Source organism: Kwoniella shivajii, chromosome 7 (genome assembly GCF_035658355.1).
Source record: "Kwoniella shivajii chromosome 7, complete sequence".
NCBI lineage: Eukaryota > Fungi > Basidiomycota > Tremellomycetes > Tremellales > Cryptococcaceae > Kwoniella > Kwoniella shivajii.
In genome coordinates this window covers 1,766,969-1,787,517 of record NC_085914.1, presented here as the reverse complement: position 1 = coordinate 1,787,517, position 20,549 = coordinate 1,766,969, and the positions used below count along the sequence as shown (strand labels likewise).

Here is a 20,549-nt window from a genome sequence, read left to right as displayed (position 1 = left end):
AATCTAGTAAGTCGGCAGCGGATACAAAACGGAATTGCTCTAACCTTTCTAGCTGATGTATAGGCAAATGAACATCCTTGGTCCTTGTTAGTCAGTCGTATCCGCCGTCATGAAATTCGGTCTACTCATCGGGGAGGTTCCTATCTAATTCTTCGCATGAAGCGATGCTTTAAACACTCGTGTGCTCAGTGCTCACGTCTATTGACACATTAATCTCGAAGCTGTCCACTTCCGTTACGCAATACTGTATCGCATTTTATCCCCATTTAAGGCAACTACTTCGGCGTCGACATCCACAAAGTTCAAATACAACTTGACATGATACTTCTGTCTCTCTCCCTTTCATCCAAAATCTCTGCATGTCAATGATAATCAGCATGCAATGGGCAGGTAAGAGAAGCTTCGCATGTTAAATGAGTGGAAACTGACCGCTTATTTATGAGTACCATCAGTCCTTCAGTGAAGCGCTAAAAAAGATGGAATTCCTTTTAACCCTCGTCACTATATCGCTATTTGTTGCAGATAACGAGGAACTGTGGACGAAGACGGGATGTGGAATGCACTTTTGATGAACACTGTGAGATCATCGTCTCCCAAAGGGCACAAAGGCTTCAGGAGGTGGAGACATGGAAGCCGAGGAAGCCGAGGAAGCCGATGAGACCACGTTTTGATGGGATTTATGGAATGGGTACCTGGAAATACAGACATAGGATGAACAACGCAAGTACCCTTGAGGAGCTTTGATCTTTCAATCATTCCTTCTCATCATCTGAGGCAATGGGACAACGCAACGCGTGATACGCCGCCTCGCTTGGAAACCATCATCTATTCTGAACACAGAAGTGGTCATCCGAAGGATGCGGCAAATCTCTAATAAACTCTAATCTAATGATATATGCTTCTTCATGTGGGAAACGGAGTTGACGCTTGCATCGACCAACCTACCAATTCGGACTTGAAGCGAAAGATCGATCTTCTAGATTCTGCAAAATCATCGGCTGGCAGATCATGACGTGGGATCATTTGTCCTGGGATGGCTTCGTAGTTACAGACGCCCGTTGGTTTATCTGACGTGGCTCATAACACTGGCACAGCTCCGCTATCTATGACTGCGCCTATGGTTTTCTGTCTGTAATGAGAAGGTAGGTCGATTTTCTCACATCGTGTAAAACGCCAAGGGCATTCCCTCTCGAGATAAAAAGAGCCCACTGAAAGGATATTGTGTTCGGAGGGTGAGTTGGCGGGCTTTAAATCAAATCTGTCCGAGTCTGCCCTCGTAATTCTCTCAGATGACGCGCCCATATCAAGCGAAACGAGTTGTTTATGGATCCTCTCCATCATCTCTTCACTGCGAGCGTCATCTTCTTATTACTAACCACTCTCAGGAACGTGTAGACAACAACGTATTGCGGTAACTGAGGTGGCAAAACCCACCGGATTCGCGACAGACCTGGCCCTGAGACGATGTTACATCTACCTGTACATCTGTGGGTTCTTCCGGACTGACCCAGTTGGATACTATCGATGGGGTCACATGCGGGCAACACCGAGAGTTTGAACAAAGTATATGTTTCACGCAAGCTAATACGAGCGCGATCGGCAAGCCAAGGCGTTCAACGCCTCAAAGACGTGGGCTGCGGTACCTCTGGTGAAAGCTTAAAATGTCTTGCAGCTGATGGATTGCATGGATATTGACACAAGCACAAACGAACGTGTAATCGAGAACCCAGCAAAATATAACGATTCACTGATATGCCTCATGCTATGGTACCAGTTGAAATCCGGTGGCGTCAAACAAGCTTTAAGGCGTTGCGCCCAGGCACACATCGGAGATCCTGTATTTCGGAGTGATTGTTGTCATCAACAAGAGGTCATGCTAAATTTAGGTATCTATGTAGCGAATTACGAGTCTGCCCGACATCCCTCTACATATAAACAAGCTGACGAGTACCTTGATATCGACTTTCTCTAGCTTTCCATCTAAATCGACAATTCTATCAACATGTTTGGACAATCACTCGCTGTTCTGGCTCTTACAGCCGGCGTCGCTGACGCCTATTTCATTCTTTCACACCCCATACTTGAGACCACTCGACTGGATCCGTGAGTTTGATGTCGACAAACTTGTACTGACTATCATCAGAATTGTTACACCTGGCGCTATCAGTCCTCACGTCCACTCTATCGTAGGAGGGTCCAATTTCGACAAGACCATTGATTACAACTCAACTTTGCTGAGTTCATGTACTACCGCTCCAATCTCTATCGACAAATCCAATTACTGGACTCCACAGCTATACTACTACAACCCAGATGGCGCAACTTTCCAGATGATTCCAGCCGCTGGTGTCAACACTTACTATCTTCCTCGATATGGTCCTGAAAACAAAGTATATGCTCCACCAAAGGGCTTGCGAATGATTAGCGGAAACCCTTACCGTCGAGACTTTGTCGAGGGAGATCCAAATAGCGAAGCAATCAGCTTCGTCTGCTTGGATTACTCCGGCAGTCATCAGAATGACCCGGATTGGGCCCAGCGAAATAGCTTCTTCACTCACAATTGTCCAAACGGTATGCGTGCGCAAGTCAACGTGAGTGTGACCAAGCGTTAATTTGAGCCAAAAAGTCGCTAATCATCTTCTAGTTCCCCACATGCTGGGATGGAGTGAATCTTGACTCAAACGATCATTCCAGTCACATGGCATGGCCTACGGGCGGAGCCAATGGCGGTGGTAGCTGTCCTTCCTCACATCCTGTCCATATCGTTCAGATATTCTACGAGTTCATCTATAACGTTCAGGATTTTCCTTTCAACAATGCATCTGTTCCAACTTGGTGAGCTGCAGATACGCCTTTGCCGAGATCAAGACTGACATGATGATAGGGTGTTCGCCAACGGTGATACCACTGGCTACGGCATGCATGGAGACTTTGTCATGGGCTGGGAGGACGATGCTGAGGGCAATTCAGTTCTCCAAGCAGCTATCGACCAATGCAATCAAGACAACGGCGTTGGCGGCGAATTGAACAATTGCCCTCCTTTCGTCCCTTACCTTCAAAGTGGAGATGGGTGCCGCGGTCAAAACGACTTTGTGAATGAGGACATCGGATCCGGTCATCCCATCGCCAAATTGCCCGGAGATAATCCAATCTGGATCGGCAATGGCACTAAGCCATCTTACGGCAACTACTCTGACGCCGGTATCAGTTACACGGATGGAAAGTCAACGATCCCCGACGGATACGTTCATGTAGGCTGTATTGCCGAAGGGAGCAGTGGACGAGCCCTGACCGGATCCACTTGGGTCAGTAAAAACATGACTCGAGGTACGTGTGTTGCGCATTGTGAAGCTAGCGGATTCCCATTGGCGGGTATCGAATACGGTGAAGAATGTTATTGCGGCTACTTCATGGTGAATGGAGCATCTAATACAACATTACTGGACGAATCCAAATGTGGCTCAGTTTGTGCTGCCAATACCAATGAGAATTGTGGTGGGTCAAGCACACTGGATTTATTCAACAATCCTTCGATGTACCCTCAAACACCTCTTCCTGCCGGCTGGACAGATAATGGATGCTTCACCGATGCCACGTCTGGTCGAGCACTTTCAGCATATTCTTTTACCTCTTCTGCAATGACGCCAGCGTTGTGCCTCACCGGATGCCAAGCAAGAGGATACGTGATTGGGGGAATAGAGTATTCCTCTGAGTGTTATTGTGGAAACAAATTCAACGCTGGTTCCCTGTCCGCAGACCCCACTACTTGCAGTATGGCGTGTTCTGGAGATCCTGCTCAGCGGTGCGGTGGAAGCTCGCGGCTGTCTACTTTTACATATTCAAACTCGACCTCGATATATCAGCGTAGGAAATTGGCGAAATGGCGTGTATAGGTGAGGACATTTGAGGGCATGGTAAGTCGCTCAGAGTCATCGCATTTGCGACGATCGACCTAGATCATCAGATCAGCGTTAGCTCGTGGAAGGACATTTCGTACTCGGGGTTTGCAACGGACATTGTGATTATATGCGTTTATGCATTAGTTATGGAAGCGCGTAGATGCGCGAGAGATTTGCTACTATTGCGAAGTACTGTGGATTGTGACATCGACTTGGGGTGCATCTTAAGTAAACATAGTGATTTCCGTTACAAGTACCGGGTGGGTTGGTGCAGAAGACATCGTCCCTATATCACTGAAATATGAAGGAACAAAGCATCACGTTCATGCAACAGCGCTGTATACCTTTTCAACGATCGGCCGGAAGGCGGCTTGATTAATATTTAGGATTTACACATAAGCGGTACACCTCAGAAACTTTACATGCAGAGCAAAAGGAAATCAAGAAAAATCACGACTTCAACACCTGATACAAATGTACGGAATATGACTTATTAAAAGAAGAAGTCCGAGATCTTGCTTCCCTTGGACTTCGCTTGAGTAGCTTCTTGAGCTTCGCTAGCGGCTGTCACAGCTTCAATGTATTCCAAGTCGGTATGGAAGTCGATCTCTCTTGCCGGAATGAACATAGACAACTTCTTCTTTTGAACAATGACCTCGTATGCCTTGAAGTAGAGGATGAAACCTGCAAAGATGAAAACAGCTCCATAGGTGAAAACGAAGCTGTCGCCGGCGAAAGCGCCAGGTAACATCAAAGCATAGCCACTGCAGATGAAAGCGATGGGTGCACAGATGGCTACCCACCAGCTCGAGAAAGGCTGCAGATAAGCTCGTACTGGGAGGAACTCGTTGTTGAGTAATCCTTGAGACTTCAAACCTGACCGGAATCGCATGTATGTGCTACAAGTTTGGGATCAGCTTGACCCGGTCGCGACTGATGGGAGGTGCACTCACACAGCAATGGATGTCCAGTTGACAAGGTTCGCGGCGCCTACCAAGGAGAGGAACCAATTAAGCACAACAACAGAGCCAGAACCGACTGATAAGAACGCCAAACAACTGAACAATAAGATGGCAGTCACAGCCACATATGGAACACCGTTCTTATTGAGTCGTTTGAAGACACTGGGTGCTCCTCCTTTGAGAGCCAAGGTATACAGACCTCTACTGCTGCAGAAGACAGCTGCGTTACCAGTCGAAAATATTGAGATCATGACCAAAGCATTTACAATGTCGGGAAGAACGGGGATGCCGAGCCTGTTCATTGCTGCATACCCTGTCATTTTCATGGCTTTCTTGTTGCAAAAAGCAACTCACAGATGATGTATGGGGATTTCGCCGCACCGGGGGCGCCACGAGCAATAGCCCCAAGAAGAGCAGGATCGTCTGATGGTGCATTGATACCAACACAGAGCCCTCCGAGGACAGAGAAGAAGATGATACGATAGATTGTGGTATTGAAGGCTTTCGGCAGAATTTTACGTGGGCTTTTCACTTCACCACCAATGAGAGAGATCCAATCCGGACCACCGAGACTAATGTGACAATCAGTAGGCGTATAAATGGTGAATAGCATCAAACACTCACGCAAAGACTGCCCACAACACAGCGTCCCAGATTCCTTTAAGTCTCAAGGCTCCAGTCTCGCCAACGAGCGGTCCTGGATTCTTCCAGGCTCTAAATCCGAACTTATCATGCAGGGGGTTTCCACCACACATAGCGATGAGAGTGTATAATGTGAGACCAATCTGAAGAATGATTTTGGTAATACTAATCCAGAATTCGACCTCTCCGAACCATCGGACTGAATAAAGTTGTAGCGCCGCAAACAGAGAGATACCTACGGCGATGGCAATGGCCGGATGAAGAGTCAATGTCCAATACTCCAGCATAACATTCAGTGCGGTGAGCTCAAAGCAAACGAGGGAGGCTTGAGCAAGCAGAAACTGTGGAAAGTATCAGCATTGGCTAGCGGGTGAGCCTGAAATGCAACATACGTTCCAACCAATCGCTTTTCCCATAGTTTCGTCAAGAAATCTTCCGGCGAAGGTGATAAATCCTCCATCAAGAGGTAAGAGCGTAGTCATCTCGATAAGACAGTTGCTTGCACCAAATATAACAGTGGACCAAACAACGATACCAATCAGTAACCCCAGTGGTCCAGCAGCAGTCAACGGCGAACCGATAGAAACGAAAAGGCCTGAACCGACGGCTCCTGAGATTGAAAGCAGCTGGACATGCCGCATTCGAAGACCACTGTCAACAGGTCAGCTGGGCGTGTATGGTATTCAACAACGGACGTACCGATGGGGATCGTTGGCAAGGTCGCGGGATGCAAGGGGGTCCTCTTGTGAGACTTCGAGGGTATCTTGAGCCACCCCAAGGTCTTTGTCGCCGTCAAGACCGTTGATATACGCGTCTTGTTTAGAAAATTCGTCGATAGACATGCTGACAAAGGTTCTGTGATCAAATTGAATGAACGAAAGATACAGATCCTGGATGAGCGATTGGAAGTATTTATATATAGATGAATGAAGATCAAGTGATCGGAAATAACCTTATCGGTATTTGACATATTTATGGTACAGGCTTACACGAAATCATGGTTCCTCCTCGCTTAGAGCGACTGATGGCGGACTTCGCTTAAGCATTCTACGTGAGGGTAGATCCACTTGGCAAATTCCATAGATAAAGGCTGCAGATTGCTAGAGGGCGAATTGAGGAGTAATCATTGTGTTCCGCTGACCCGGAAACCACTCCCGAGCTCGAACCTGTTAAGGTAACTGTAAGCGAGGTGAGATTGACCCGCCCTTACGGACAATGCACTTAGAGTAGGCGATGAGCCTTCAGGGTAGACAAGCTACTGAAGCTTATAGGCTTCATGCGTGTCCCAACCATGGGGTTCTGGCTTATCTTGTTCCAGCGAATAGCTGGGGATTCCATTAAGGAACGGCCAGAGGAGATACATGGCGGATGGAGAAATCCGCGCTGTCGGGATTTTTGCGTACCAAGTCTCGCTTAGCTCGATCAACCCGTGACTTCGAAATAGCCCTACCCGATAACCTTTACCCATCATCCGAAATTTAGATGCAACTCAGAATCCGTGGTTCCGGAATCACATGATAAGCTGTTGACTTCGGGACTCAGTCAAAGAATGACGCGCCGTTTTGTCGGGATAATTAAGTAAGATCGCCCGGACAGTTGCTGGAGAAGTTCGCTTGAAGATAGGTTTACATTCGAATTCGAATCCAAGGCAAGTGATCTGCGAACTACTAAAGAACTGTCTTATGCCAACGGTGATGGCGATGTCAATATCTATATAGACCGTTTTCATCATGAAATTGGCAACGAAGGATAGCAAGATCCTTATCGTCGGTGGTGGGGGAACGATCGGATCGTCTACTGCTCTGCATTTGGCACGACGAGGATACAAAGATGTGCGCCTTCTCGACATCTTCCAAAACCCGTCGCTCAATTCAGCCGGTAACGACAACAACAAAGTGAGGATGAATCGCTCCCAGTATAAGACTACGCTGACTGGCTTGTAGATGGCTGGTGATGATAATCCAGGTATCCTTGGTCAGATCAACGGAGAGGCCTGGAGGATGTGGATGACAGACCCCATTTTCAAGGATCACGCTCATAACGTTGGACGAGTGAGTCATAGAGTTCAGTCACGATCAGCAATATCCTTATGCACCGGTTCAGCTCGACCTTACCAGTAAACCGGAACGCGAAGCCCGTTTGCGATCCCGTTATTATAAAATGGTTGAAGAGGGACGCGGGGACGGAGTAGATTGGATCGAAGGTCAAGAACAAATCGTTGCTAGAGCTCCCCACTTGGCTCATGCAGATGTTTCTGTAAGTTCAAGAAGAGATGATGACTGGTTGACATGCGCAGGACTGGAAAGGGTTGTATGTCAAAAACGGAGGATGGGTCGCAGCAAGGAACGCGCTCAACTCTGTCGGCCACGAGCTTCGTAGGCTAGGAGTAAAATCTTCTTTTGGGACTTCCGGGACGTTCAAGGATCTTCTACTCGGAGAAGACGGGAAAACTGTCAAGGGAGTCCGCACAGTTGACGGTACAGAGTGGGTAGGAGACTTGGTTGTATTCGCAGCAGGCGCTTGGTCACCTTCGCTGCTCGATCTTGAAGGCCAATGTGTAACGAAGGTAAGCACTCTTCGGCGCCCAGCCTGCTGATGACAATAGGCATGGGTGTATGCGCATCTGCGATTGACACCTGAGGAAGCAAAAGCTTTGAAAGGTATCGCAACGACGTATAATCACGAACTGGTGAGTGGTCATGCCTCGGAAACTATGATTGACAATCTCAGGGCTTCATCATGGAGCCAGAAGAATCCAGTCTAGAGCTGAAGATTGTCAACGAATTTTCCGGATATACACATCTACAACCTTGTCGGCCGTTTGGTATAGACAATGATGTGCATCTTTCCGTTCCGAGGTCCAATGCCGACAACCCGACAGACACTATCTCCACTGAGTGCCTAGATGCCATCAAAAAGCTCATCAAACTCTGGCTACCGCACCTGGTTGATCGACCGCTATTCAAGATGGCAATGTGCTGGTGCACTGACACAGTAGACATGAATTGGCTGTTATGTGAACATCCGAAATACAAGGGCCTAGTCGTCGCTACAGGCGACTCAGGTCAGACGTTCAAAACATTCCCTGTGGTCGGGAAGCAAGTCGTTGACTTGATTGAGGGACTTGTAAGCCCATTCCCCCTTCTCTACAGTACCTGTCCTGACGATAGCGGTAGCTTCCCGAGGACCGAATGCACCTATGGCGATGGCGGCCTGACTCCGGGGACAATGGCACCGGTCGCGAAGGACAAGAAGCCAAGGATCTCAAGGACGTTGATGGCTGGAAGCACAATTGATACAAATCAGTCACGACTTATGCCTTTGGACGTATTCCCTCGTGTAATGTATGTCTTGCATGTTAATCACACAGATGCGTGTCTCCGAATGTCTCCTCCAGCCGGCTTTACTTCCATTTGGTGATAGTGCAGAAGAATAGTGCTCGGTCCCATCTCCTGGCGACGCATGTTCGGCGATGGCATCCGAACGGAAATTAAAACGTATAAAGACAATAATACATCCGTATCAGATACTTAACATACAATTACAAGTCTAAATTACGGTATCCTCCAGTACCTCATTTTGCGTTCTGCCTTTGAACCTTATCTTCAGTGCTCATAGAATGATCCTCGGCCTCAGCTCGAATGGCTGTACGAAAATTGGAAGAAAACTCTCAACCTATGACCACTACATACATTTGTGAAGCGTTCTATCAAGAGAAAAGGTCAGCTAATCTCATTACCATACCCATTTGACGAACTCACTCTGCGGTCCTTCACAGGTGTCAAATGCAAAAGACTCCTCGCATACCTCTGCCCACTTTCTGTGTAGGCATCTGCAATATTGTCCGGGATATGCCGAGATCTGGAAACGAGTAGTCCGGCATATACCGAATGGGTGCTTTGGTTTGATACAACGGTACGGACTGCAGATTTGATGGTATCGGTTTCAATTGCGTTTGAGCCAATGAGAAGATCATCGATGCTAAGCAGTGATATGATCAACCTGGGTTCCGCCACCAGTTATGATACTCACTCCGTGTGAAGCAGACTAGAGGAAAAGCGATCCTTTGGAGTGCGGATGGGGTGACCTGTAAGGTTTCAAGTCAGTGTCGGGCAGGGAAAACAGGGAAGCGACTCACGTAGGTATGCCAATAATGCCGGAGTGACATACTGTATTCGACGACATTTTGCATCCTACGTTTCTATCAGTGAAAGATACAGATATCTCACTGTGAAAGTGTACGCACAAAGAGGATCAATTTGGAGTGGGCCGCCGTAAATACCGCTACACGATCTCGGATATGCTCTGGCACTTCGGTTGCGACTGCGTCAATGCTGGATTGAGATGGTCTAAGACACTATTATCAGCATGGATATACCTCAGCTATCGTAGCTTGACATACGATTTTATCGGGAGAGATGACTGTGATGAGCTTTTGCCAAGTTTCGCTAACCATTTCGACGTTTTGAGACTCGCAGCGGATGGCTGTGGTCGTCGAGGAGCTTTCGTTTCTGGTCCAGGATAAGCGAGGCTAGTGATGTCGTGGTCTAACGGCGGGGATGCCAATTGCGATATTTGTCTCATTACAGACGGCTTTTTGAGTTTCTCGTCGGTCTACAGAACAGAACAACCGCTGAATCAGAAAAATGCGTATATGAACAGAACGAAAAGGCAGTACTTACGCTTTTGATGAGCTCAGGACTGAATTCAAACTCCTCTAGTGCCCTATCCGCGTCCGCCATTTTATTCTTTGCCAAGTCTTGCAGGGGATCGTACGACTTAGTCTTGGACATGACTCGAGTGACCTATACGATTGTCAGCAAGGCGTGGAAAGGAGGAATAATCTCACTCACATCGATCTGAGCACCGAGAAGATATTCAACCGTCCCATTGGCGCTTTTCAGTGGAATCTATGATGAGAATTAGCGGGGTTCCGATCTTTGTCGGCTGGGACTTGCCATATTGAGCACTATACTCAGCTTGTCAGCAATCGGTAGCCAAAATAGATCAAGATTGACTGTAAAGCACTCACAATTCCAGAACGGTCTTCCAGTTCTCGTGTAATTCAGCAACAAGCAGCAATGCTCCCGACCGGCCTCGATAGATGCTGTAGAATTACATCAGCGTCCCAGTATGAGCCGTATGTACCATCAGAAGCACTCACCTCGCAGTGCCTTCACCGCCTCCCTATCGGTTTGCGGTCCTTGAAGGAATCGACAATTGCGTCCTATCAGGAGATCTCGAGGATATTCAGATAGCTTGCAAAAAGCGTCGGAGATGAGCACGAGCTGAAGTACTGATCAGCAGGTATGCCATCATATGGAAAGCAACATCGAGGAGGACAACGGTGACATGGCTTCATAGGTGGTTTGGACGTACAGGTTGATCTGGTAATCTCGGATCTGCAATACCTGTATTGATGGTAAGCTAACGTTTATATGGCTGATCACTCACAAAAAACCTCTCCGAGATCACCTCTTTTGTCGTGTTCCGGAATATATTGCAGGCGCGTTTTGGCTTGCTCTGTCTGTATAAAAAGTCAGGTCCGCGGTTGGTGCTTGTTCATCTTCCAAACCCCACGTACCAATTTCCCAGCGATAAATCGCTTAAATTCGGCTGCATAGAGTCTTTCCGTGACTTCATTCTGTGCAGTGTGCATTCCTAATGAAGCCGCTGATATTGCGGGTATACAGTCCACCGGTTTCAACGATAACCTAAGCTGAGTTTTCAGCAAATACGCAGATACCGCCGGACATAGAGAAAGTCGTAAAGCTTACGATGTAGCCTGCTCGGTCAATAGTCCCTGTGACCCAAAATAGATCTCATGCAGGCCAGTGCCTACAGCCTTCATTGTGTTAGACAGGTGCTTCATCCGAAGACGGTAACCTACTTTTGCTTCATCCAGGACTGCAGCGGTAGCCCGGACATCCCTATAATATCTCAAGAGCTGCTTTGATCCTGGTAGCCCCTCCTTGTCCACCCATTGCTCAAAACGAACGAACCCCATCTATTCATGAACTTTAGCTCTTCCTCTAAGTGAAAGTGATGGTGCTTACATGTGTACCTATAAGTTCCCGAAAGCGATTCACGCTGGCCAATTCCAACAGATCATGTTCCTGGTTTTGGTGTATACCCTCAGATATTGGTTCTAGATGATTGTATAAGCGAGTGGCCACCTGGCGAGCGCAGAGAACGGCTTACCACTGGTCCGAGCATTGACCGCTACATCATTCCTCCCAGTCTCCTTTTCTGACATAGACGGAAAATGGGGTATATCCAGCTCCTCCAGGCGCGATTGGTCTTCGGAGTGCGCGGAAGAGCTTGATGGCGTACCGGGATGATGGGATAGTGCTTGCCTCAGAGAGGTCAGCTCATCTTCGTTATAAGCATCATCGCCCGAATCATTCAATTGCGCAAGCGCATCGAGTAAATCCCAGACTGGATCAGTGTCTTCGCTTTCTGATATTGACATTGAGGTTTGGGAAGACGGATAGCTTGGACCAGACACTGTTTCAGGTGAAGCTGACATTGAGGTGAAAGTTGAAGCTGGGGTCATGGTGAGCAATGGATTTTGTTCGATTATTAAATAGTCACGTCAACAAGTGACTGACTTTTCACACGAGCACCAACGTACTCGTGGGAATAGGATGGCAGGCAGTAATTAAGATGTCTCGGAATACTTTTACCCGATCCGGTCAGATATTCCCGCGCATTCCGTGTGGTGACAACCCCCAAGTACGCAGGTGGCGTCTGATCCTCAAGTTGGCATATACGTACGCTTATATTTAGGCTTGCGTTAATCATCCAGATGTCTCAGTGTCACTGTAGGTGCTCGGCCAATGCTGTTGCGCGATGCATAAAAATGGTTATGTAACACGAAATATGGTTTACTCGTAACTTACTCGTATGCTTTACAGACTTGAGACCGGACGAAATAGTCCGTTGCAATCGTTGCAGGGGTTCGATCGATCATAATTTGCGCGCATAATTTACAAAAGTGGAAATTGCGAGGAGCAGTCGGTTGATAAGTGATTATACCACGTCATGCTTGCACGCCGACCACTGGCCGCCAATTGGATGACATATCCGCGTCAAACGTCTAATTGTGCGGAGCCTTCTCCATAAGTTGGTCTTTACACACAGTATCCGGATCATGTCTCACACAGTATTGCAAACGGCTACAGCACAACAATCTCACGGCTCGTTGAGATTGCGGCCGCCATCTGTTCAAGCATCTCCAGCGACATCTGGATTCCCAATTACTACTGATCTCAAGTCTTCACCATTTTATGAAGTTCAAACTGGTCCGACACGTGTCGTTCTGCCCACATTCTCGTCTTTAGAGGAGGAGAGGAGGTATCGTAAGGAGCATCTAGCACTGGTTTTTAGGATACTGCACAGGTTTAAACTGGCCGAAGGTATTGCTGGTGAGCGACGAAGCGATTGCATGCATTCTTCGGCGGGTGCTAAAATGAGAAACAGGACATTGTAGCGTTCGAGATCCCATCGATCCTGCTACTTTCTGGGTTAATCCACAAGGAAAATCCTTTGCGCGCATGAAACAGTCAGACCTCGTTAGATGTTCCGTTGACGATGGTCGCATTGTAGAGGGTACAGCTCCAACCGATGCTTCGGCGAGCTCCATCCACTCGCAGCTGTATAAGAAATTGGGTAGAGGTCCCAATGGCATAGAATCCGTCGTACATGTGCACGGACCTCACACCAAAGCCTTCTCATCCTTGGGTCGGACCTTAGACATGATCAGTCAGGATGCCTGTGCTTATCATGACGAGCAAGTATTGGTATCATTTGGTGGTGAGTCTGGTTCGCTTAACCGGATAGAACTGTATTGACTGTCTTCGAACAGGTGCTGTATTCGACAACAAAGAAGGGGAACGGATCGCTGAGGCGGTAGGAACCGATAAGAAAATAGCTATTCTCCAGAATCATGGAATAGTGGCACTAGGAAGATTGAGTATAGATGAAGCTGCGTGGTGGTGAGTTGTGCACTTTACCGCTTGAAGGTGAAATCGGGCTTACCTTGGTAGGCAAATCAATTTCGAGATGTGCTGTCAAGCACAACTTCTTGCAGATGCGGCACGCAGACCAACAGATCCTGTGATTGAGGCAGGGCCCGATGAGATAGCTTCGACAAAGCGGGAAATGGGCAGTTCAGAGATGGGTTGGTTCTCGCTTGCTGCTTACATAGAAGAAGAAGAATATCATTCAAACGGACAGCACAAGTCGTAGCGTTGTCAGACGATATTGGGCACAAGCGAGTTGATAATCTGGTACAAGGTTTCTTCGAAGATGAATCTCTTTCACATCGCTGCGGGATGTATATCACAACTGCCAGTCATGTCATGACATAAAACAGAAAAAAAAACTGAACACAATGAGCTCTTTCTCTTCGGGTACAGCAGAGCGGCAAGATTCTTGAGTATGGAGTGCTCCTCGTAGAAGAGATCAACCTGATTCAGTTCTTCTTAGTCAATTTCGGCCATACGTGTGGATGCTCTGCGTGAAACTCTGATCATATGTGCGAGTAAACACTCTGGTTGCAGCTTTGCCTTTGCGATTTGAGCCGTGATACATCTGCAAGCACTGCATGAAATGCACACAGCATGCAGTTTTAGATTGATACAGTGCGTGATGCATCATCTTGCATAACATGATGACAGCCCTCCATTACTGAAAACGTAATGAAGCATAGGAGATCGCTGCGGTACTAATTGACTTCCGTATGTGGTCAAACTATCACGCGGTAGTTTGGTAATCATCGGCTATGACCAAAGGCGCAAGCTTCTCTCCTTTTCTGAACAAGAACCATCGTCGGAACCAGTGCGGAAGAACGGTGCCAGTCTGGTATTTGGTAAATGTGGCAGTAGGTACTGAGAAGACGGTATCAAGCTCTTCAAGAGTCAATTGCTTCGTTTCCTGCGCCGCAACAAGATTAATTGCCGTGTCAATCTGATCGATCAACAGAGAAAGGGAACTCACTGGCACAAAGAAGAAGATGAGTACCAGTGCGATGACATTGAAGGCGGCATAAGCTCCGAAAGCTCCCGGAGGTGTCAAGGCTCGAAGCATTCTAGGGAACTATGATTTACTGAGTCAGATTGAAGAATCGAGAATATATTTAAAGAACTCACAGTCAAACTAAGAATGGAAGAGAAACCAAGACAAACCGAGACCGACCAAGCCATACCTTGTTCACGTTGAGGTAGGGGGAACACCTCGGCAGAATACATGAAAGGGACGGGTCCTTCACCGACACTGTAGAAGGCAGCGAAAAGGTAGATAAAGCTAGAAAATACAATATGTTTAGCGCAACGGACAGACAGGATCGAAGAGAGTGACCCACAAAGCGATCAACCCGGTACGCATGGTCGTATTTGATTCAGTATCGGGAATGAAGAACATCATACCAGCGGCGAGCAGAGTCCACGCCATGTTTGGGAATGTTGCCAGGAGCAAAGAACGTCGACCAACTGAAGTTAGTCAGCATGAGCAATTGAAGTCACATTCAGTTATCAACGTGACTCACAGGTGTCGATCGTGAAGATTGCGGGGAAAGCGAAAACAAAGTTCACAGCGCCAAATCCGAGAGAAGCGAATAATGCTTGAGAATTGGTATAGCCCGACTCGACAAAAATGGTACTGGAATAGAACGCAATGACTGAGTATAGATTTTAGTCAGTGGCGTTCGGATAGCGGGGAGGATATTCCAACTCACTGTTGATTCCGCACATTTGTTGAGCCAACATGACAGTACTCGCTGCCAAGGTACCCCTTCGAACTCGAGGAATCGTGAACAGCTCGGTGAACCGGGAGATGTAAGTTTTTCCTTGCACAATCTTGTTCTCCTCCATAAGCTGAACGTAAGCGTAATACATATCTCGAGCCGCCAATGTCTCGGTATATCTTAATCGGCACATGGCTGCGAAAGCTTTAGGGTACCGGCCTTTCTTCATCAACCATCGGGGCGATTCGGGGCAGAAGAAGATCAGAAGGGCCAAGGGTAAGGCAGGAATGAACGCTGAACCGAGCTGGAGACGCCAAGCAATTGCGCCAACGTCTTTGACAACCGCATTGGCGCTGATTGGTACGCGTGTCAGCTAGGTGTTTCCTACAAAAATGTACCATATATGCACAACTTACGCAAAGCCCAAAAAGATTCCAAATGCAGTCCAAAGTTGCCAACCCATGACGAGAGCACCTCTAATGTTGGCTGTTGATGAAATCGAAGTGTTAATAGGTAAACCAGAATGAACCGGGATCACAACTCGCATACGGAGCGGTAAAATCAACGTACCTGGAGAGAGTTCAGCCGCATACATCGGAACAGTGGCGGCTGCAGGAAAATCAGCAACTAGACAAAAGCCCTAGACCTGGCATACTACATACCCTTAGCGCCCATACCGATGCCCAGAATGAGACGAACCACTGCTAAAGCTTGCCATGAATGAGTAAATCCAGAAGCGATAGGGGTTATAATCAGGACTGATGGGGATTGCAAGCATTCGGTAAGTATAGGTTTCCGCGGTAAAGGATTTACAGTATATGCTCACTAAGGGATGTAACAAAAACTTCTCCTCGTCTACCCAAAAAATGGTTCAAAGGGTCAGATACTAATGCACAGCATCAGCACAACAATATGAGTGCTATAAAACAATGCCATGGACTTACACCAAGCTCCACTGTATGCCAAGTCGATGGGTCAGTATGATATGTCTATAAGCACATTCGCGGGTTCAAAAGACGACTCACAGCAAAGCAGAAGAAATGTAGGGAGCAGCGTTCACAAAGCCAACCTTCCATTCATCAGCGGCTCCTCCGGGTTGGTCGACTGGAGTGGCGATCCCGAATTCAGTGGGGAAGGACAAGTCTTTGAACCGAACAGATAATGGTCAGTGACAACTGTGCAGTGCCTCTATAAGCAGAGGGAATGCCTAAATTTGGCGTGAAACTCACTTGCACCATTCGATCCTGTCTGATCCCATCCTTGCGTGGCCGCACCGATTGCACATACGATCACTGTAAGAGAATCGGGTGTCAGATACACTAGCAGATACAAGTCATGTTCGCTTACCAGTAAAGTACAACATCTTTGGTTGAGACCACTTGCTGGCGGTGGATTTCCGAAGCCAATGAAGATCTTCCTCTGTCAGTTCTTGTATCTCTTCATATTCGGTGGGTCGCTGAGCTATCAAGGCACCACGCTTAAAAACGTCGGTCTTATCCTCCAATCCTTTGTCTCGGCAGAATTCCTCGACATTGGCCAAGACTTCTGCTTTACTCAAGCCGTGAAGGGGATTGATGAGTTTCTTGGTTTGCGATGGCTCATTCTTGTATGTTGATTGCAAGTGGTAAGTGTCTGCCTTCTCGTTATCAATGTTGTTGGAATCTTCTAATCGAGTGTCTCTATCTTTGAATTCGTTCATTGTGATTAGGATGAACAATGTTTAATGGTGGAATCGGGAAAGACAGATTCTGAAACAAAGTCCTCGACGCGAATATATATCTTTTTACCAAGATCAGGCCCCTCTGGGGGGTTGCGGTCTATGAGTAAGTACTCCACTGAAAGGACTCCTTACGATTCGTGATTACAGCTCGATCGGTCATGGGGGCTCATTCAATTTCCCATCACTTGTGTTTGGCCCCTCGAAATTGAACCCTATGTGGTCATCGGTGTCCCTCAAACACAATCACAATATTCTCGGACTGGGGGAGCCAACCCAAGGGGACAATGATGTCAGCGCTGAGAGTAAGGGGCGCCTTCGCTTGGCTCCAAACGGAGAGTTCGAAAGATCGACCGGGGCTACCTCTCGCGATGCGGCTCATGCCCGACCAAAGGAAGCAATTCTTTTCTACATTTTGCACATCTTTCCTAACAAGGGCACATGACCTGTTCATTGAGCGGGATTGTCGGCTATCGATTACCCCGAGCTTGCAGTCGCCGGAAGAGCAAGTTTCATTTCAGTCATTTTCGTAAAAGGAATCGATTGTGTGTAAGATTGCCTTGGTGGCGCTCCGAAGGATTTGCAATACTGAAAGCCACCGCAAAAGGTCTTCGCTTTTAGTCATATTTGACGCCAAAATACCCACATGTAGGTTTTTGCGCCATAGCCGATTAGTAATTGCCCTGTACTAGTGTGACAGAAATATCTTGGAGGCGTCTGGATCAGGGGTCATTCGGCAATGGTCGCAGACTCCGCCGGTCGAGAATGTTATTTTCTCACGAGATTTCGTTAGACCGTTTTTACAAAGTTCATGCGGGAGGAAATTCGTAATATCCTCTGCATGTGAACCGAAATTTGAAAGAGTACTCATTTCGCTTCGTCATCTGCCCATGTGGGGCACATTCGTCGTAGCCGCCGATCGGGCTAGAATCTGAATTTGGGGGTCTGAGATTTACGGAACTGCTCAAATGTTCAACTCTAAGTCCATGTCGTCGACATGTATGACACACACACTCACTAGGTGACTGGGATGTTCTAGATGGCGTGTTAATGGTTGTTCGCTTATTGGCACCACGCCTCCCCGTGATCAGTAACCAAGAAAGATGGCACATTATGGCGGTACTCGGTTAATTTTCGTAACATATTCCCGTGGCTACGCTACTCGTAAAACCCGTTCGCTTTGTGTAAAGCATACCTGCACATCATATTCATCGATCGACGTGCGTTATACTATCTCTTCAGAATCCGATAGCTCATTGCTGAGCTTTCGATGTAAGAACGTCTAAATATCCTTTCATCGTCCTATGACCGCTAAAAATCTCAAGATATTACTCGTTATGGCGGTCGGACCAGGATTCCAATCATCGTCTTTTCTAAAACTTGCGCGAAAAGTTGTATACTAACGATAGTTTGCGCGTGTCGGTAATTCAGATTTTTGCTACATTCCAGGTCTGATTGAAATCATGATCAGGATCCGTCTCACAACTTTGAAATCAGATGCCCTTGCGTGCAGACTGCTGAGGAGAGCCTGCGTACGGATGAGCTCAGAAGGTTCTGATGATCCGCAGTCTACAGATTCTGCTGATTTCAGCTGCGATCTTTGGGTGTTCATCCAGAAAATGGTCGTACCTTGCAGTTCACGAAAGATTTCTTAAAGTCCCAGAGGCAGCTCCCATCGTACGCGAAGCAGGCGGCGTCGGATATCAATATTTTGCTTTGGTCGTGAGAGTTCAGGATTTTCATTGCTACATTTATGAATCCTTGTCTACCATGACGATTATTGGCATGTAACACATTGCTGAAATCGAGGCTTTTACCATCCCATCTTTCCACTAAAGATCCGACGATACCCTCGGGCCCTGCTTCGGTATGGATGCCAAACGGTATCCCACGGTTCATTATTATCAGAATTGTAGCGCAGGCGATCTGCTGAATCGCTGATTGCTCTTGTGGTGTCCACTGAGAAGTGAAAGACGAGTCAACGTCAACAAGAAGGAAGACAAGAGCTGTCTACGAAACAAAGATGCCAAAACTGGCGATATCAGGTCAGTATACAGTAGAGTTGAGCACCGAAGTACAGAATGACTAAATAGAGTGCCTGGGGGTGATTGAACACACCTGAGCAAAGGCTTCACTCCCTCAATATCTGGTCTGATATGAGCAAGTGTCAGGCAAAAGCGGTAGCGGATCATGATACTCCCTCACTGGTGCATTCTCCGGCGTTCATCATGTCACACTTGCCCTTGATTTGCTCAGTGATCGCGCCTCTGATGTTTTTACCTCTATATACCTCTATAAAACGCAGTATCGACAGGTAGAAGATTGATGGATGTTGAAGTCAAAGTTGATTTCAATGTAGTCGGAAGAACGTTACATTACGACAGGATCGTAGGTGGATCTCCTTGCACACTGTACTCAAACTCCTATTGTAACTATCGACCGACGTTGTATCGGTGAGTGGAAAGATGTTCTCATGCGGTTGGAAAATGATACCCGGCGTAGCGATTCATAGTCAAAAGCCAAAGTATGATTATGGCCGTCTCACGACAGTCGGTATGAACAATCCCCAGCTTTGGGTATAGGTCGACCGACGAGGTCGTGTCGACGCTTTTTGCCTCGCGCCGAGCCAATCCCAACTCATCTTTGACGTATCGGCAAGACAAGTGATGTCCCACATAACATGGATGCCATCACTTGTCGAGCTTTTTCAGTAGCGGCTGAGATATATCCAGGATCAACCATGTTGCTCACAGAAAGAAAACGGGGATGGATGGGATCATGATCGTGCTTAAGCAGCTGCACGAAGTGATCTCACCAGAAACATCCAATCCGGGGAATTTGGATTGAACCTGCTTGCTTATATACTAATACGAATACGAAGATGTTATTTCATCACAGATAAAAATTTGGAGAAATTTTGCTGACTCTTGGGGCGCAGACTGAAGTAGGTTCAATACAACGCATCGGCGCACTGATCCCGTTTGAATCCTCTATCGCATACCGCCCACGACGAGGTCAAACTCACAGCTCCGGAGAAGCCTACCAGACCCAGCATGTTTAGTGGTCGTCGAACTCCCACTCAGAGCATCATTGTCAAATCATATCCAGGCTCGGCCCGCTTGGGCGGGCAGAAGTGGCTGTTATCCTGGAAGATGGGGCGAGGAGGACAAACAATGAGCTGCTCCTCTTTGGGTCGAATGAGATCCCGTGTGATAAATCGGACCCATGGCCTGAATATGTGTAGAAGTAGATATAGCACTTATATCGGATGGTTCACCGAGAGACCGCTCTTTGACCTGCTCGCTCAAATAAGTGACAATGGCTAAGCGGGCTATCAAATTCCAAATTTATAGAATTCTGATTTGGCGAAAGCAAGCCAGCCAGAGCTGGGCCATAAGGACAGGTCACATTCTGCTCTTTCTCAAGCGAATTACTCATCATAAAATTAGGATTATGCATGATTTGCACTGATTCGTGTTTTTGACGGATGGACGGAAGTGTGCACTCAATCGACATCCGCGTCATAAAAAACATTTCCATGTCGTTAAAAACTGCAAAACCATTTTCCAACGATAAATTATCAT

At 47.3% G+C, this 20,549-nt stretch overlaps 6 protein-coding genes across 6 annotated transcripts; 3 read left to right on the top strand and 3 right to left on the bottom strand.

The window, feature by feature from the left end:
* Window positions 1-2,002: 2,002 nt before the first annotated feature.
* IL334_005763 (uncharacterized protein) lies at window positions 2,003-3,893 on the top strand (the record flags this gene model as incomplete). The annotated part of the gene is made up of 4 exons (XM_062937471.1): window positions 2,003-2,103; window positions 2,168-2,591; window positions 2,645-2,835; window positions 2,885-3,893. 4 exons carry the CDS (start codon window positions 2,003-2,005, stop codon window positions 3,891-3,893), a joined length of 1,725 nt encoding a protein of 574 aa, XP_062793522.1.
* Window positions 3,894-4,392: 499 nt separating this feature from the next.
* Window positions 4,393-6,345, bottom strand: IL334_005762 (uncharacterized protein; the record flags this gene model as incomplete). Its single annotated transcript, XM_062937470.1, has 6 exons — window positions 4,393-4,798; window positions 4,853-5,165; window positions 5,216-5,433; window positions 5,486-5,844; window positions 5,896-6,154; window positions 6,203-6,345. 6 exons carry the CDS (start codon window positions 6,343-6,345, stop codon window positions 4,393-4,395), a joined length of 1,698 nt encoding a protein of 565 aa, XP_062793521.1.
* Window positions 6,346-7,233: 888 nt separating this feature from the next.
* On the top strand, window positions 7,234-8,799 carry IL334_005761 (uncharacterized protein; the record flags this gene model as incomplete). The annotated part of the gene is made up of 6 exons (XM_062937469.1): window positions 7,234-7,398; window positions 7,447-7,554; window positions 7,607-7,759; window positions 8,109-8,192; window positions 8,234-8,629; window positions 8,680-8,799. The coding sequence occupies 6 exons, from the start codon at window positions 7,234-7,236 to the stop codon at window positions 8,797-8,799; spliced, it is 1,026 nt and encodes a 341-aa protein (XP_062793520.1).
* Window positions 8,800-9,173: 374 nt separating this feature from the next.
* IL334_005760 (uncharacterized protein) lies at window positions 9,174-11,975 on the bottom strand (the record flags this gene model as incomplete). Its single annotated transcript, XM_062937468.1, has 18 exons — window positions 9,174-9,209; window positions 9,265-9,484; window positions 9,536-9,590; window positions 9,642-9,696; window positions 9,750-9,852; window positions 9,906-10,117; window positions 10,186-10,308; window positions 10,357-10,413; window positions 10,536-10,549; window positions 10,596-10,610; window positions 10,668-10,791; window positions 10,883-10,914; window positions 10,958-11,030; window positions 11,088-11,217; window positions 11,281-11,348; window positions 11,394-11,510; window positions 11,560-11,651; window positions 11,705-11,975. The coding sequence occupies 18 exons, from the start codon at window positions 11,973-11,975 to the stop codon at window positions 9,174-9,176; spliced, it is 1,797 nt and encodes a 598-aa protein (XP_062793519.1).
* A 681-nt stretch (window positions 11,976-12,656) lies between these two features.
* On the top strand, window positions 12,657-13,753 carry IL334_005759 (uncharacterized protein; the record flags this gene model as incomplete). Its single annotated transcript, XM_062937467.1, has 4 exons — window positions 12,657-12,930; window positions 12,986-13,318; window positions 13,371-13,500; window positions 13,552-13,753. 4 exons carry the CDS (start codon window positions 12,657-12,659, stop codon window positions 13,751-13,753), a joined length of 939 nt encoding a protein of 312 aa, XP_062793518.1.
* Window positions 13,754-14,260: 507 nt separating this feature from the next.
* IL334_005758 (uncharacterized protein) lies at window positions 14,261-16,947 on the bottom strand (the record flags this gene model as incomplete). Its single annotated transcript, XM_062937466.1, has 14 exons — window positions 14,261-14,440; window positions 14,504-14,602; window positions 14,656-14,809; window positions 14,868-14,994; window positions 15,051-15,182; window positions 15,240-15,601; window positions 15,665-15,734; window positions 15,819-15,857; window positions 15,911-16,006; window positions 16,075-16,134; window positions 16,193-16,203; window positions 16,274-16,391; window positions 16,478-16,540; window positions 16,596-16,947. 14 exons carry the CDS (start codon window positions 16,945-16,947, stop codon window positions 14,261-14,263), a joined length of 1,863 nt encoding a protein of 620 aa, XP_062793517.1.
* Between the last annotated feature and the right edge of the window lie 3,602 nt (window positions 16,948-20,549).